Below are 13285 nucleotides of genomic sequence, written 5' to 3'. Positions count from 1 at the left end.
CACCATCCACGCGGTTCGGAGAGGGGGGAGCCCAAACCTGTTCCCATCAGGACTTTTTCAAGGCTGTGTGCTTTTTTTCATTACTCAGAACGTTCCAGCTGTATTGTAACTACAACCAATTTCCTTGCAGTCCATAAAGCTGTCAATCAAAGGCATGCGGAAGAAGGCTAACGGGACGAATGGAGCGGAGTGTAGCCAGCAGTGGGGTTTTGGGGGTGCGGGCTGGTGGTCGAACGTGTGACCAGATGTCAGCAAGTTTAAAATCTTTGGGCAAGGTTATGTAGCCATGCCTTTGAGACATGTATTAATTCAAACTGTTTCCACTTGGAATTCATCTGGTTTAGTTTTACACAATCAGACATAAGTAAAGCCAAATCAAACACATCTTTTTGTGCACACGTATTAGGAAGTGTTTGTAGAAAAAGCCCTGTACATTCAGAAAAATCAATGCAGTCACACATAACTTTTTTTTTCTTTAAATTTATTTATTAAAGTTATAGACAAAGAGACAAATAAGTTATAGTGTTCTTTTATTTGTTAGAATTCTATCAGTGTTTGAACATTATTATTTAGAGAGCTAGTACGATTTCTCTACTTTCATGGCTAGCCTTTCACAAACCAAAAAACCAGCTGCAAGAGCATCACACTCTCCTATAGTAATACTGTGGGGGACCTTAGTTTGTCTGAGAACAAGTTAGCAATGAAAGTGTGCCTGTACCTTAATGTATTTCTCTTGTTATATTTCCACAAAATTGGTAGCGTTACATATAAACTCTTTAAAAATATACTTTTGTCAAATAACTTGACAACTACTATGTACACTACAAAAATAAATTTTCATATAAATAAATTATATGGCATACATTTATCTTTGTAACTGAAACAACATACATCCACTCCGACTGAGGAAAATGGCCGTCTGCAAAACCATTGATTAAAAGTCCTCTAAGAGCTATGACAAATCGATGATGTAAAGTGTTATATACTCTTTTGTCCTATTTAACATTAGTAAGCACTTTATACAGATCAACAATCCATTAATGTAAAAACAAAAACTGTAATAGTGTTTTTCAACATAAAAATCCCTGCATTTGTCACCAACTGGCATTTTGACCATAACTGGAAAAAAAAAATCAACACAAAACAAAAGTATAATACAAAAATATAAATATTGCAAAACCAAATGTAAAAAAATAATAAAATATTTAAAAAATACAATAGTTGCCAGCCATGTTTGGGGTCCATTCTCTGCCAATGTTACATCAGAAGAATACGAAAAAGAAAGATGTGGTCTAAAAAGATATGGTCACGCAAATTACTGACAAGACGAGAGGATGATACACGGAAGTTATATATGCAACACAACACAAAGACCACTACAGGAACAGAAGGCTACTTTTGTTTTATGACAGGACAAACTGAGGGGACGGAAGGATGAAAGTGTGACTGAGGCAAACTGGCAGAAAATGAACGACTAAAACCCTGACCCCACAAGCTTTTACAAACACCATTTGCCTCCGGATGGTGTTAGGGGAGGTGGTGGACTTCCAATTAGTGCTGTGTTCGTACACGGTGGACGTTTTATGAGGTGAGGTCAAGTGAGACTTTCGTGTGCTTAAACTGGGGGCCAGTAGTTGTGGTTCTTGTCATTGAAGAGGTCAGATAGGCCATTTAGTGCACAACCTTTGCAATGCCAGTTGTGTAGCTTATAGACTCAAAACACACACTGAGCTTATCGGCTAGTTCGGTTTTCGCTTATTGAATTCCTGGTTGATTCAGATATTATTACGGTAGGTATCGTTCCAGCTTACACCACGATCAAAAGCTGAGTAATGACAGACCAAAAAAAAATATGTATTGCACAGAATATGTAGCTATACAATACTGGTCAATATTCCAAAAGAGGAAGTACATGACGGCACAGAGTACAGTTGTGTAGTGTGTAGTCTTTCACCCTCTCCACCTTTGATGAGTACATACATGTGAAGCAAGGGTCGACACTAAATGGCCTGATACAGTGAAACATGTCCCAAATGTGAGCAGATAGATTCAGAGCAAATTTCTGAGGGAACTACAGAGCTACTGTTGTCACGAAAGGCAAACCAAACCAAACCGAAAACAAAAAGAAAACAACAAGCAAACAAAAACAAACCAAACATATTTTTCTATGTATGACTCGTCATAATTTTCACGCATAGCGTGTTTCAAAGTTTAACAGTAAATTATTTTTTATACTACCACAGATTTGTGATAAAACATTTTAATAGACACATTTGTGCACCTTCAAATGTGCACATAGGCATACACACAAACAAACGCACACAATATTGTTCACACACACACACACACACACACACACACACACACACACACACACAATCACATACACAAACACAATCACATACACAAACACACACACACACACACACACACACACACACACACACACACACACACACACACACACACACAACACACAAACACACGCAGTGCAGGCCTTTTTGAAGAGTCTCTCTTGTTTAAACTATGACCACACACAAGCACCATTGTTATTCAACATCAGGCCATACAAATTTGAAGAATAGCTTAACAGAACTTTTTCATAGTACCACCACTATAAGAGCAAAAATTACTGTGAAAAAAAATCACTTAGTGAAATATGAAATGCTTCACTCAAGTATGTCTGCCATTTTCCCTGGAGAATCTTCTCAGCATGCAGTCTCAGCATGCAGTCGACCTCAATCCTTTCTACCTACAGCTAGTCCTCAGACTGCTGTAGGAGGGACAGAGGGCAGTATGGCTGCATTCAATCAAATGTTCTCCTCAGTACTTCTCATTACATACTATACCAGAGAAGAGGGCCGTTTCCTCTCCCACTGCACTGATTAACACCTGACATTACAAATAACCTGGCTACAACTCGTTTCGATGTATCTGTATCTTGTACTGTGAATGACTTAAGCACCTTAATAAGAAAGCTATGCTCAGTCTGAGTTTACCTGGGTCCCTTTGCAGAGGTAAATATTGAGGGACCAGGTTTACAAAGGAAAATGGACATTTTCTGAAGAGTTCCTGCTACAGGCGGCACCAGGTGACTGCTGAATGTTGTCTTTTACAAACTTTTTGTCTATCAAGCTAAAGTTGAACTTTGTATGGCCAAAATAAAAAAAATTATATTAGCTTACCATCATTGCTAGCATTTTTTTTTAACTGTAATTTTTCCTACGTAAGACTGCCTAATAGAGTTAAGAAGGACCTCAGCAAAGACACACTTGTTCCGGCTCCAAACACAATCATAACCCACACAAACACACCTGCACATACACACACACACACACACATGCACACACTTCTATATTACAAATGAAAATAATTGCATAGAATTATACATGTACATTATACAATGTTATTAAGCAGCAACTGTTTTCTGCTGAAGTTGTCCGTCTAGGGTGAAGCTTCCTCATGGCACAGATACACAAGACGAGTGAACAGTAACGACAGGATCACACATACAGACGTCGCCCCTGATGTCCTCCAGACCGCTTTGAAAACAAACTCGGAACGAGGTGTCTGAAAACACCCCCGACAACAAACAAATAAACAAACAATAATAGCTACTTTTGTTTTTTATGTATTTACATGTGTGTACGCGTTCTTTAAATACTTATAGAAATATCTAACAAAACAAAAAAACATAATTGTACACTATGTTATACAGTAAGGGTGAAGCACCAAGGAAGTGCTGCTGGTCCAAGTCTTCCCCTCCCAGCCCCTCCCCTGAAGACTAAGGAGCAGAAGGGTAGGTCCCATCTTTGGCCATTGTTCTTGGTCTCTCTAACCCTGTGAAGACAGGATAAACACCCACTTTAGACCATGCACAGTAAACACAAATGTATACCAGCCGGCATATGTAGCACTGAAAGCGTGACGAGGCTGAAGCACGATAAAAGAAGTTACAAATATTATGCCATGTCTTGAAAATGAAAAAGTCATAAAGTATAAGTAAATGAACACCAACTTCGAACTAAATCAAGAAATGATTATCCTGTTTGGCTGGAAGTGGCTGCTGGCGAGGTTTCAGAGCCGTGCTGATGAGTTCATGTTACGCAACTGTTGTAAAATCTAACTGTCATATGATGTCATGTCTCCTGTTTGACCATAAATGCCAAACTATGCACTTGCTGGTGCACCACAGCCTGCCTTCTAAAGCTTGTCAAAGCCAGCGCGCATTCCAAATTCAAATTATATTCTGCGCTTGGTCTTGGAGAGGTCACAATCTGACGAAACACTCGAAGACGGAGGTGAAACATTTCATGAAAAAAATAGGACAGCAATGAACACTGTATTTGGGTCAACAGGAATTCGAGAAATATCGTATAAACACGTCTGACATATTTCTTGTTGTTAAATTAGTGGTTTCTAGAAGACAGCTTTCTGAAGTAGTCTGTGCGCCTTGAGGAAGGCAGTTTGCTGCCGACACAAAGTGACTTGCTTCCTCTGAGGTTAGCAACCATAATGCTAAATCTCCCTTGGCCCGAACTTTGAATTGTGGCATGAGCATCCCAATTGAGCGAGTCAAATAAAAAATCAAATCAAAAACAGTAACTGAGTGATGGTGTACTTTTAACCAAAAAACCCTTCCACTAGGTCTCTCAGACTCTAGTCCCCTTTTCTCTCACCTCAGCTGGAGTCTTTCCGATGACGGCCACTGGGGGCCTCGAACTCCATGTCCTGAAGCTCCATGCCCTCTAGATGGGACCTGCGGTGCCGGACGGAGTCTCGCGAGGGCACGTGGGGATCCTGGAATGAGGGGCTGCTGCTGCTGCTGCTGTCCGAGTATGTCTCCTGGAAGGGCTGACGGGGGTAGCTGTCAGGCAGGGTGAAGGGCTGGGGGTAGCCGGGGCTGTGCACGGCCACGGTGACCGACGCAGAGGCCGTCACTGTGGTGATGGGCTGGCAGTAGGTGGGGTTGGACGAGGGGTGCGGGTGGTGTTGGTGGTGCGCCCGCGAGCGGTGTTTCTGCCCTGCCGAGCGCTCCCTGCTGTGCCCCGGGGGGCCTTCGGGGAACCGGCTCCCGGCGTGGGGGTCAGTAGCGGTTTCAAAAGCGTCCATGCGCGGCCGGTGGGGGGGTTGTGTCTGGGGCTGGGGCTGGGGCTGGGTCTGCGAGGGGGGTGGAGGTGCTGGCTGGCGGCGGTACTGCTGGTGCTGGTTGCTGCCGCTCTGGTCCCTCTTGGGGTCTTTGCTGCTGTAGCGCCGGGCGAGGTGAGGCGGCGCGGCGGCTTCCTGAGGGTGGGGCGCGTGGCCGGAGCGGTAGGGCTGAGGCTGCCGCGGGTCAGAGTGCACCGCCTGGGAAGGAGAAAAGGCATTAATAGAGATCTATACAGTCCTGAAAGTGAAGCATCAGGGTAGGAAAAGGCATTAATAGAGATCTATACAGTCTTGAAAGTGAAGCATCAGGGTAGGAAAAGGCATTAATAGAGATCTATACAGTCCTGAAAGTGAAGCATCAGGGTAGGAAAAGGCATTAATAGAGATCTATACAGTCCTGAAAGTGAAGCATCAGGGTAGGAAAAGGCATTAATAGAGATCTATACAGTCCTGAAAGTGAAGCATCAGGGTAGGAAAAGGCATTAATAGAGATCTATACAGTCCTGAAAGTGAAGCATCAGGGTAGGAAAAGGCATTAATAGAGATCTATACAGTCCTGAAATTGTGCTTTCAAAGGAAGCAATTAGCATGGTGGGACATGGTGAACATGATTGTGATCCAGTCTGTAGCAGTTTGCGAGTCCTTTTTCTATTTAAATGAACAAGATTGGATAGATCATGAAGGGCCTTGCATGTTTTATGTTCACCCCAACGATAAAATAGGTCAAGGTCATTACTTTAGCTGGTATGAGTATAATTGGTTTTAAAGTGGTATATTTGGTAGAAATATATAAAACGTAAGATATGGACTTTGCATCACATTTTGAATAAAGATAAGGTACTGGGCATTCATGGTTTGTTGCAAATCACTGCTAATAGCAAATCATTCTAATGCTCACCGAGGACACTGGGTAGGCAGGCAAGTCCACCTGATGTGTAGACTGGCGGCCCAGTGGGCCCAGCCGCACCTCCTCCGGCCGGGCGGAAGGCTTCCCCCTGCTGGGCCGGAGGTCATACTGCTGCAGCTCCTGGCTGATGCCGGACACAGTGGTGTTAGAGCCGTACTCGGAGTCCGACGAGTCTGAGCCGGTGCCCGTGGTGGTGGTGTGGCGGGGCCGCACGGCAAAGCGGACCACCTGTGGGGGCGGCTCTGGGGAGGGGGTAGGCAGCTGGCTCCGTCCATCCACGGGCGACACCTGAGACATACCAAAAAAAAAAAAACACTTTTCAGTTATAACAGATTAAGTCAAATTAAGAAAGAAATTAATTAATAAATATAGTCTTGGTATTAATAATAAGAAGAAGAACACCAACAACAATGTATTGATATAACTACATAATTAATAATAATGGATACATTTAGAAGATTAAAAATGGCTGTTTCAAGATATATTTTCTTGCTTTTGAGAGAGAGAGAGCACTAATATTGTGTAAAGGCATGTAAATGATTTGCCGTGAAGTGACACAGTCCAAGAGGGTCCTCTGGGAGGTGCATGGAGGAAATGAAAGGAACAGTTTTCTGAGATCATGCCTCTGGCCTGCCGTGGTATGTGGACCAATCCCACATGGAACGACTTAAAGAAAATACACACACATTCACACACACACACACACACACACACACACTTATAACACACACACACACACAAACACACACACACACACACACACACACTTATACCACACACACACACACACATGTACCACACACACACACACACATACCACACACACACAAACACACACACACACACACCACACACACACACACACACACAGATATGCGTGCACACTTACCTCTGGATAGGGCCCGAAGTAAGACAAGAGCACGGGGAGCAGCACCAGTCCGTTCAGGACCCCCAACACGGTTAAGATAGCGAGCACGGCAAAGAAGTATCTGCAAAAGGAGACAAATAACAGACATGTTACTCATTAAGCAAACAGACAGATAGACAGACATACAAGGGCATTTATCCAAATGACATTAAGTTATGACATGTTGACAAAAGAAGAAAATGATTCACCACACCCACCACAGACAGACTGACACCAGAGAAAGGGAAAGAAACAGTTACCTTTAATCAGACTAAGTCCTCAAAGAAGATTAGATGTTTAAGCAGCGAAGAAAAAGGGGCGAGAAAGGAAATATAATTAGTTGATTAATTCATAGGCAGAGAGAGAGAGGGGGGGGTAGGGCGAGCGGGAGGAGGGTGGAAGGGCGTGAAATACAATCACACATGAGGGAAAAGAGGAATGCGGAGAGAGTGAGCAAAGCAAGGCTGTGCAGTGGGACAGGGACCTCCCTCCCTCTCTCGAAGAAAAAGAGAAAAGAAAAAAAAGAAAACAGCCTAAATGAAGTGAAGGGTGAACTTAAACAATTTAGTCTAAGAGGAGGAGGAATGCCGTAACCATTTGGGCCTCTCCGTTCACTCTTCTCTGTATTTATTTATTTGTGTCACTTTTCTCCATTTCAGCCTCTCTTCCTCCTCTCCTCAACTTGGTTCCCCAATCTCTCTACGCTGACTCAATCTGTGGCGTGGCTGAGGTTTCGCTGTTTTAATCTCTGGGAACATTTGATCGCTCTTCATCAAATCATTATGTTTTGTGTTTTGCTTTGATCCGAGGTGGGCCACTCTTATCTGCCAAGGCCAGTGTGTGACTGCGGGGTAGAAAAAAGAAAAGGGGTGGAAAAATAATCTGAAATCCACACTGAGGTGGGTATCGTCTGTCAGCAGTTCTGAGCGCCTGAAATATGCAATTAAAGACTTGATGAAAAGGCCCTTGAATGTAAATGCTTAACTCGGGCAAAGTGGATTAGTCTAAATGGCCCAGCTTTCACATAAATAGTTATTATCCACAGCACACCTCTGTCAAAATATGTGCTGCTGGCCATTTCAAATAGATGGAATTTTTTTTTAAGACAAACCAAAAAAAACATGGTTCCACCCAACGCTGCGGCCAAGATCTTGCTAAAAGTAATAGATTGAAACCTATAGTTCAACAAATCTGTGGACTGGTTTGTGGTTTTGTCAAATGTCTCATTTCATTACAATTCTATTAGAGGCGGCTTGTGCTCTATTGTGTTGAACTCATGGGTCTAGCATTTCTCCTGTTAGTGTTGGAGGTGTTTAAGTAATTCCACAAGGATGAAAGTTATCACAAAGGGAGACACACTGCACTAATGAATGGGACATGCCCCTGCCTCCCTTTCAAACACTGTTAAGCTTGGGTGGGTGAATATGTGAGTGTAAAAGAGTGCGTACAATATGTGAGTGTGTGCAGGGGGGGGGGGGATGTTCCTGCCAGCTGGTATGCACCACAGCTGTGACTCAGACTTAACACACTGACACATTTATAAGTGATCTTATTGGGCACTTGGCCCAGCCCGAGGGAGTCCAGGGGTGCTGCTTTTACTGCTGGGGTCCACCGTGCTGGAGGAGGAACAGGAGGTCTCCCTCCCTCAGAGATGCAGCAGCCGCCTGCTAGTCACTGTTGGGGCTCTGCATGGAAACTCTCTTGTGTTCACTCACTGTTTGAGTGTGTTTAGCACGTCTAGTTCGCATGTCTAGTCTAAGTGGCTGTCTTGTTACATTTCTCACTTTTTTGCATTTTTGTATATTATAGTATTATATTATAAATAATAATTATCGGTTCTATTTCGTTTCTGAGGTTGGTTCTTTGCCTGTACAGAAGCCGCTGTTGCTTTTAATACCAAGCTGGAAGACTGGGCACCTACAGTCTCAATTGCAAATGGGGGTTGACGGGGCCCTTTTGATCAGGCCTTGAACTTCAGAGAGGAGTCGTCATGTTTATTCTTACTGAGCTTTCGAGACTTCAAAGCCTGAAACGTTGCCGTGTTTATTTCGATTGCGCCGTAACTTCAAAGTGGCCGTCGTTTGTGTTTCTTGTTTAATTGAGAGCCTGGGAGGGTGACCACTTCAGTGTTGCTGTTGCTGCGGTGGCCAAGTTTTTCCGCAGAAGCAGGCGTGCAGCAACGCAACCCGAGCACACCAGCCAGCCTGGCCCAGCCCTGCCCGAGAGAAGGCTGCAGGCTGGAGCCCCTTATTTAGGCAAGCTACAGCAGTAAAGAGGCTGAGGGAGGCCTTCGTGTTTACACTGGAGCTGGAAGCCTGGGTTTAATCAAACCACCCATTACATGTATCCTTTGAAATCGACTTACAGTAGAGAAGTGTGCGGTAGCTCTCTGTGACCCGCCCCGAAAAATGCCAGACGCTAGAATTTCCTTGTGTAAATAAGACAGGACGCAATTGGTAAAAGGATCGCGGCGGTTTAAAGTACACCATCACACGCCAGGCCGAAGCGAAGATGGCCTCCCGGTAAAATACTAGGAGAGCTTACCTACTATCAGGCCTCTCCTGTGTGGATTCTAACTGTGTACATTATGAGCTGTGCTGTCAAACTGATCCCAGAGCATTATGCCATCTGTATGAGAGGCCCTTGGATTTACAGATGATTTATGGTAAACTGAACTGGTCTCGCGATGGATGCAGTGTGATATAAATATAAATATGCAGTATGTTGCACAAGATGTTGTTTTTTAATGCCTCAAGTGAAAAAAAGAAAAAAAGAAAATTTCTGTCTTCACCAAATACATGCCCTGTAGAGAGCGCCTGTGGGATCTGTTTGGACTCCAAATATTCACAGGATCTGACAGGGAAAGCCAGGGGAACACTTATTTCTGCAAGACTGCAAGAATACAATAAACGTCTTTTACCCTCTGCTTTTTCCAAATGCTTGTGCAGCACCACGGAGCTCAAAAGACATGGGATGGTTTGGTGAAATTAAAATGTTTATAATAGCATGATGGAGCACCATAAACGTCATCATAAATGTTGCTGGAGTTATCACCCAGCATTGTATTTTAATTGCATGTGATTAAATGACACAGGGCTCTGTGTGAAACATTATCACAGCATATGCAGATGCAGGAAATGGGCCTCCATAAAGTCAGACTGTTGTGGGGAGGCGCATTTGACCTCCCCAACATGCGCTTCAAAGAGAATCACACATATTTACTGATACTCAAGTTGGCAGATACTGCCTGCTGTTTCAGGAGGTGAGGAAAGACGCCACGCTCCTCACCCTCTGTGTGTATGTGCTTGTGTGTGTGTGTGTGTGGGTGTGTGTGTGTGGTTGTGTGTGAGAGTGCGTGTGTGTGTGTGTGAATGTATGTGTTTGTGTGTCTGTGTGTGTGTGTGTGTGTGTGTGTGTGTGTGTGTTTGTGAGTGTGTGTGTGTGTGTGTGGGCGTTTGTGAGAGTGCGCGTGCGTGTGTGTGTTTGTGTGTGTTTTTTCATTTGCCCATTTGCAGGGTTGTAAAGAGAGAGCCATAGCCATAGCCTTGATCAGCCTGTTTCTATGCACTGATGTTCTGAACAATTGAGTTCTGAAGAACTAGAATTTTATGTGAGGAACCACTTACTAGTTTACGGCAACAATGATTTTAAACAAAAATAGCATGTTTACTCTGAGGAAAGAAGTAGGTTTTTTACGAGCACTGCCCTCCTCACTGTTGCTGAAATCATAACGACATTTATATTAGCTGGTGTGAAACCATTTAAAATACTCGGCAGGGAGATATTGAGGTTTGACAAAGCAGCAGTAAGTAGTTTGGTCTAAAACCAGTGAGCTAACTACATTAAAGACAAGCAAAAACCTACCAAATACCAACAACAGCACAGCTGGCACTGATTAAAAAAAAATACCAGCATGCTAAGCGGGTGTCTTTCGGCGATATAGTGTCTGATGCCATGCTGTGAAAGCTTTTCTTACATTTTAACAGGGTGGTCTGATCCGAACCACAGAATAACACAGTGCTCAGCCTGGGTGGCTATGAAGAATGACATGTGGGTTTATCTGTCCTTCACATGACCATATACTGTACCATCAAAAATGAATTTGAAGATGAAACAAAAACTAGTTGCCTGTAAAAACATACCTCAAGAAGTGGCAAAATATTGCCTTTTAACGTAAGTAAAGGTTAGAGTACAGTGAGTTTTCAGTTGTACTTCCACCCATAATACACATATGTGCAAGCACATACATGCACACACACACACACACATACACACAAACCACATACATGCACACAGACACACACACACACACACACACACACACCACAAAGAGTGAAACAAAGAGAGCGCGTTTGATCCAGCAGGGAGGGTGTGGAGTTTGCGGGAAAATGGCTTTCACGCCTGACTGGTCTCTCAGGTAGATTCCTATGTGACACGGAGGCCTGAAGACCAACTCTGCCCCATTCCATCCCCGCCCCCCCCGCACTTCCCCACTTCTCATTCTGCAAAGTCATTCACATCAAAGGAGCGTTGTGCATACAAGTGCATTAGAGATATTAACACTGCACTACACCCCCCCCCCCCCTGGGAATCTTATTGGTTTCTCCCCTAATGGCAGATAAAAGGCGGAATGCAACACTTAACAGCTCAACTCGTACCAACTGAGGGAGGAATATGCACCGCACCTCCCATGCGCTAAGTGTAAGGCCTCTAGGGCCTCTCCAGATTCAAATAAATACTTTTTCTCGTTCACTGACTAATTCCTACACCTGAAATGACTGCCTTCATTTATAATCTATTCCATAGAGGTCCACTGCTGAAGCACATACATTGTAAACAGGCGGTAGCAGTCAGACATTATTAAACATTATGAACCTCTTTAAATTAATTTGCAGAGGGGTTATTATCCCCTGTGCGCTATTGCTCTCAGACAAGGTGAGTAGTGAAATGAATCAGAAGTCGAGAGAGGAGCGTCCAGAAGAGACCAGGCGCTTGGAGGAATCCCTTACCTGACAATGAAGTCGAACTCGGAGCCGGCCAGCATGAGGACGCCCAGCAGAGTGGAGAAGGCCCCGTCCAGCACCGGGGCGAACATGTGCTCCAGGGCCAGGATGGCTCGCTTGTTCCGGTCGCCGATGGCAGTGAGGAAGGCCTGGTGAGGGATAGGAGGCCAAACGGTGAAGGCGACTGAGACAATACTAAGGCAGAGTGTGTATAAGTTACCATTTAGTTGTTTCTCGGTCTGACCTGAACTGTTTTCACTTCGGTAAACATTCAAGAATCCCATCTCAAAGCTTACAGAAACAGTGTGTGTGTGTGTGTGTTTGTGTGTGTGTCATTTTGCCTCTGCTCACCAGTGCTACGTGAACGGTGAACTCCACCCCGATGCCGACTGAGGCGATGAGGATCACCACGGGAACAGCACTGAGTTTGATGCCAATCAGACCCATCATTCCAAACAACTCCACTGTCATCAGCGCCAGTACGAGGACCTAGAGGGGGAAACAACACAGATTATACAAAATAATCATTCTGAATTATTCCGTTGAATGTATAAGGAGTCATTTTATTATTTCTAATGTTCCTTTTGGCTAATTTAACAATGCTGCTGTTCATTTCCATTAAACTTGACTAATGGTGTTACCTTTTTTTCCAATAAAGGAGAGAATGGAGATTTGAAAAAGGCTGGCACAAACGGATACCCATATGAAATAATTAAGATAAAGTTCTTACTGTATGTTCCTATTTGTATGGAAAGTAACCAGACTATTTAGGAGCGCTCATGTGAAGTGTGTGTTGACATTCAGTGAAAACTCTGCCCTGTGTTCCAGGGGACAAGCAGGGGTGGTGGCTAATGCCATTTTCAGCTGATTGGCCTCAGGTTTAAGGGACCCTGGTGCCTCGGAAGGAGGAGGCAGGAGGGGAGGGGGGGGATTGGGGATAAAGAAAGGCAGCTTAAGCAAATGGCAGCGGAGGGGCGGAAGGAGGTGGAACGCAAACAAATCAGAGCTGGAAGGACTGGTGGTCAGGTTGGAGAGGGGTGGAGTGGTGTGGGGTGGGGGAGCGACAAAGGAAAACGGTAAAAGCCAAAGCCGGGCAATAACTTTGTCTTTTATCTGTCTTGTAAAGCACGAGGACGGAATCAGAAATCCTGTTGGAGGGGTTTTAGAGCCACTGAAAATGGCTTAAACACTGCCCCGCAGTAAAAAAAAAAAATGGGGACAGGGGCTGGAAACCGTAAGAGGGCGCGGGAAGCGTCTGGAAAGGAAAAAAAGAAACCTACACAAGAACGAAAAGCCATATTTAAAGGCAACACTGGAGTT

The 13285-nt window shown here is 44.2% G+C and overlaps 1 protein-coding gene across 1 annotated transcript in view; it reads right to left on the bottom strand.

The window, feature by feature from the left end:
- Window positions 1–3791: 3791 nt before the first annotated feature.
- ptch1 (patched 1) overlaps window positions 3792–13285 on the bottom strand; it is a 50190-nt gene continuing 40696 nt past the window's right edge. The window contains exons 19-24 of the mRNA XM_080839122.1: window positions 12317–12454; window positions 11972–12114; window positions 6945–7044; window positions 6047–6343; window positions 4680–5346; window positions 3792–3840 (exon numbers count right to left, since the gene is read on the bottom strand). Coding sequence (XP_080695248.1) covers window positions 4681–5346; window positions 6047–6343; window positions 6945–7044; window positions 11972–12114; window positions 12317–12454 — 1344 coding nt within the window. The 3' untranslated portion in view covers window positions 3792–3840; window position 4680. The remainder of the gene's footprint in view (window positions 3841–4679; window positions 5347–6046; window positions 6344–6944; window positions 7045–11971; window positions 12115–12316; window positions 12455–13285) is intronic.

Source organism: Sprattus sprattus (assembly GCF_963457725.1).
Source record: "Sprattus sprattus genome assembly, chromosome: 5".
Classification (NCBI taxonomy): domain Eukaryota; kingdom Metazoa; phylum Chordata; class Actinopteri; order Clupeiformes; family Clupeidae; genus Sprattus; species Sprattus sprattus.
Note: the sequence above shows the minus strand (reverse complement) of the source record. Positions and strands in the feature narration are given on the sequence as shown.